This window comes from Triticum urartu, chromosome 7A (assembly GCF_056163025.1).
Source record: "Triticum urartu cultivar PI428250 chromosome 7A, HENAU_Tu73, whole genome shotgun sequence".
NCBI classification, from domain to species: Eukaryota; Viridiplantae; Streptophyta; class Magnoliopsida; order Poales; family Poaceae; genus Triticum; species Triticum urartu.
The window spans coordinates 98,375,937-98,378,298 of NC_141879.1; the positions used below are offsets into that span (position 1 = coordinate 98,375,937).

A 2,362-nucleotide genomic window follows, 5' to 3' on the forward strand; every position below is an offset into this window, starting at 1 on the left:
GCCGCTCTGAACACCCAAGATCTCCATTTCGGCTATCTGAACCGGCTATACACTAGCCGTGACTATGAAGCCGGTCTGGTTAATATGATGAAGGACAAATATGAGGTAATTTCCATATGCTTTTCTGCTTGTATACTTCAATCTGTCAACTCCAATAGCCCCCAAGTGACGGTTTAAGATTTCAACTTAAACCGGGACTTTCCAATGTGAACTTCAATTTATCTGAATTTTGCTGATGTAGCTTCCAAGGGCTAGTTCAACTTAATGCAGTTAAACTGGGACTTTAGGTAATAAAGATTGCAGCATCAGTAGTTATTGAGCAAATAGCCATTAGCCCCCAAGTGCCAAGTTGAATACTTGTATTGAGCTTGGGACTTTGTAAAAAATTGTAGGATGAAGAGCAAATATGCATTAGCCCCCAAGTACCAAGGGCATAACTTGTTATGCGGTTGGTACTTCAATTCTGTACTGTCATCTGAATCATATTATTGTCTGTATGCAGGCTGAGCTGAGCAAAAGAGAAAGCCAAATCGCCGACCTGCAAGAAAATCTGAAGTCCCAACAAGCTGAAACCTCTAAGGCAAAAGAGGAATTAACCAGTGCTTTAAGTGTCATGGAAAAGCTTAAGGAGGGCTACAACAAAGAGCGGGCGGATTGGACCACTGAAAAGGCCGCTTTAACTCAACAAGCTGAGAAGGCCGAGGCTGCACTTAAACCGGTAGTGGATGAATTGACAAGTGTAAAGCGGCAAGTACATGCCATGACCGCTGCTGTCTTTGGTAAGCCTTCTTGTTTTCTGAAGTAACGAGGCCTTCTCATGTAATGGTCGGTTTATTGATCCTTTGAATGATACAGGGACACACATTGGTCACTTGGGATCAGATGTGCGGAAGAAATTGAAAGCCGCATATACATTGATAGAGCAATTGTACACTGGTGCACAACAGATCATCTGTACTGCTTCCCACAACAACCCGGCGCCCGTCTTGATCCAGGACACTATTAAAAGGTTGTCTATGCTTCCTGCCCGGGTTGAAGAGCTGAAGAAGTCTGCTGCTCGAACCGGTGCTATCAATGCCTTAATCCGGGCAAAAGCGTGGGTGCCGGATTTTGATCCTGTTGAAGCGGCCCAGGGCTACCCCAGTTTGAAGGAAGATGGGACAGAGTTTAGTGAAGAGGATCTTCGAGCGATAAACCGGGAAGTGCGCCCTCTGGCTTGTCTATTGGTTGAAGAGGCAAATTTGTCTCACTATCAAGCCCAATATGATGACCAAAACAAACGAGTGGCTGCACCAATTCCTGAAGCGGAGAACCTTATACCCCCAATCCGTAAGCATACTTACGCTCCTGACATTGAACCGTCGTTGTTGATCAATGATGAAGCTGTCTTTCAAGAATTAACTGGAATCGACTGGACAACTGTTGATTTCCAGCCGCTGGGTAGAGAAGTAGAAGCTGAAGCGGCGCGGGTTGACCCGCAACCATCAGGCCAAGCAGGTGACCAAGCGTGAACCGGAAACTGGTTTAAGTTACTGCTCCTTTGTGTTATGCAGCAAAACAATGATCTTAGCTGGGCACCGTGTTGCCTTGTAATAGGCTAGCTGATATAATTGGTTTTGATATGCCTTCGTGCATAGTTATTTGCAACTTATGCTTCCTTTGAATTATCAATCTCCAAGATGTTTTCTGCAGTAAAAAACTTAAAGCGCCGCTGCGGTTGTACCGCCGGGCGGGTCATGATATCTGTGGACATGAAATCGAAGATAATATCTTAGATTTAATCGTATGATCAAATACTGTGATACATAATACCTGCCATCATGGGGCATGAAGCTGGCTGAGCCAATCTTGAAACGGAGTTTTAAAATCCACACTTGTTGAAGGAGAAAACAGCTCCTGTGTATATAATGTTGGTTTACCAGGTAAACCGTTCCGGGTTATGATAAACACCGGTGTTACTCCATAACAGGATGTTAACAAAAAAATCAAACCGGGAAAATAGTCTCCGGATTAAGAGTTGACCATGTTCCATCGATTGACAGTCAATCCGGTTTAATAATTGTCGGTTTAAAAACACAGCAAAAGAAATATGTATCAAAAGAGAAACAAAATTGAAGCAAAGGCAAAGATAAAACCATTTGCAAAAAGAGGCTGTTGGGCCGATCAAGTGGCATTACCATGGTCGGACACGACCAAGCCCCCAATAGGCGTAGCTATGGTTCAAGTCAGCCAGGTCCCCAAATGATGCAGTGGCATTATGCCGATCAAGAGGTGTAGCGATGGTTCGGGTTTGACCAAAGCCCCCAAGTGATTCTGTGGCCTTAGGCCGATCAAGAGGCGTGACTGGTTTAGACGTGACCAA

The 2,362-nt window shown here is 44.6% G+C and overlaps 1 protein-coding gene across 1 annotated transcript; it reads left to right on the plus strand.

The window, feature by feature from the left end:
* The first annotated feature begins 613 nt into the window (after positions 1 to 613).
* On the plus strand, positions 614 to 1,511 carry LOC147958220 (uncharacterized). The gene is made up of 2 exons (XM_087536235.1): positions 614 to 779; positions 856 to 1,511. The coding sequence occupies exons 1-2, from the start codon at positions 614 to 616 to the stop codon at positions 1,509 to 1,511; spliced, it is 822 nt and encodes a 273-aa protein (XP_087392361.1).
* The last annotated feature ends 851 nt before the right edge of the window (positions 1,512 to 2,362 follow it).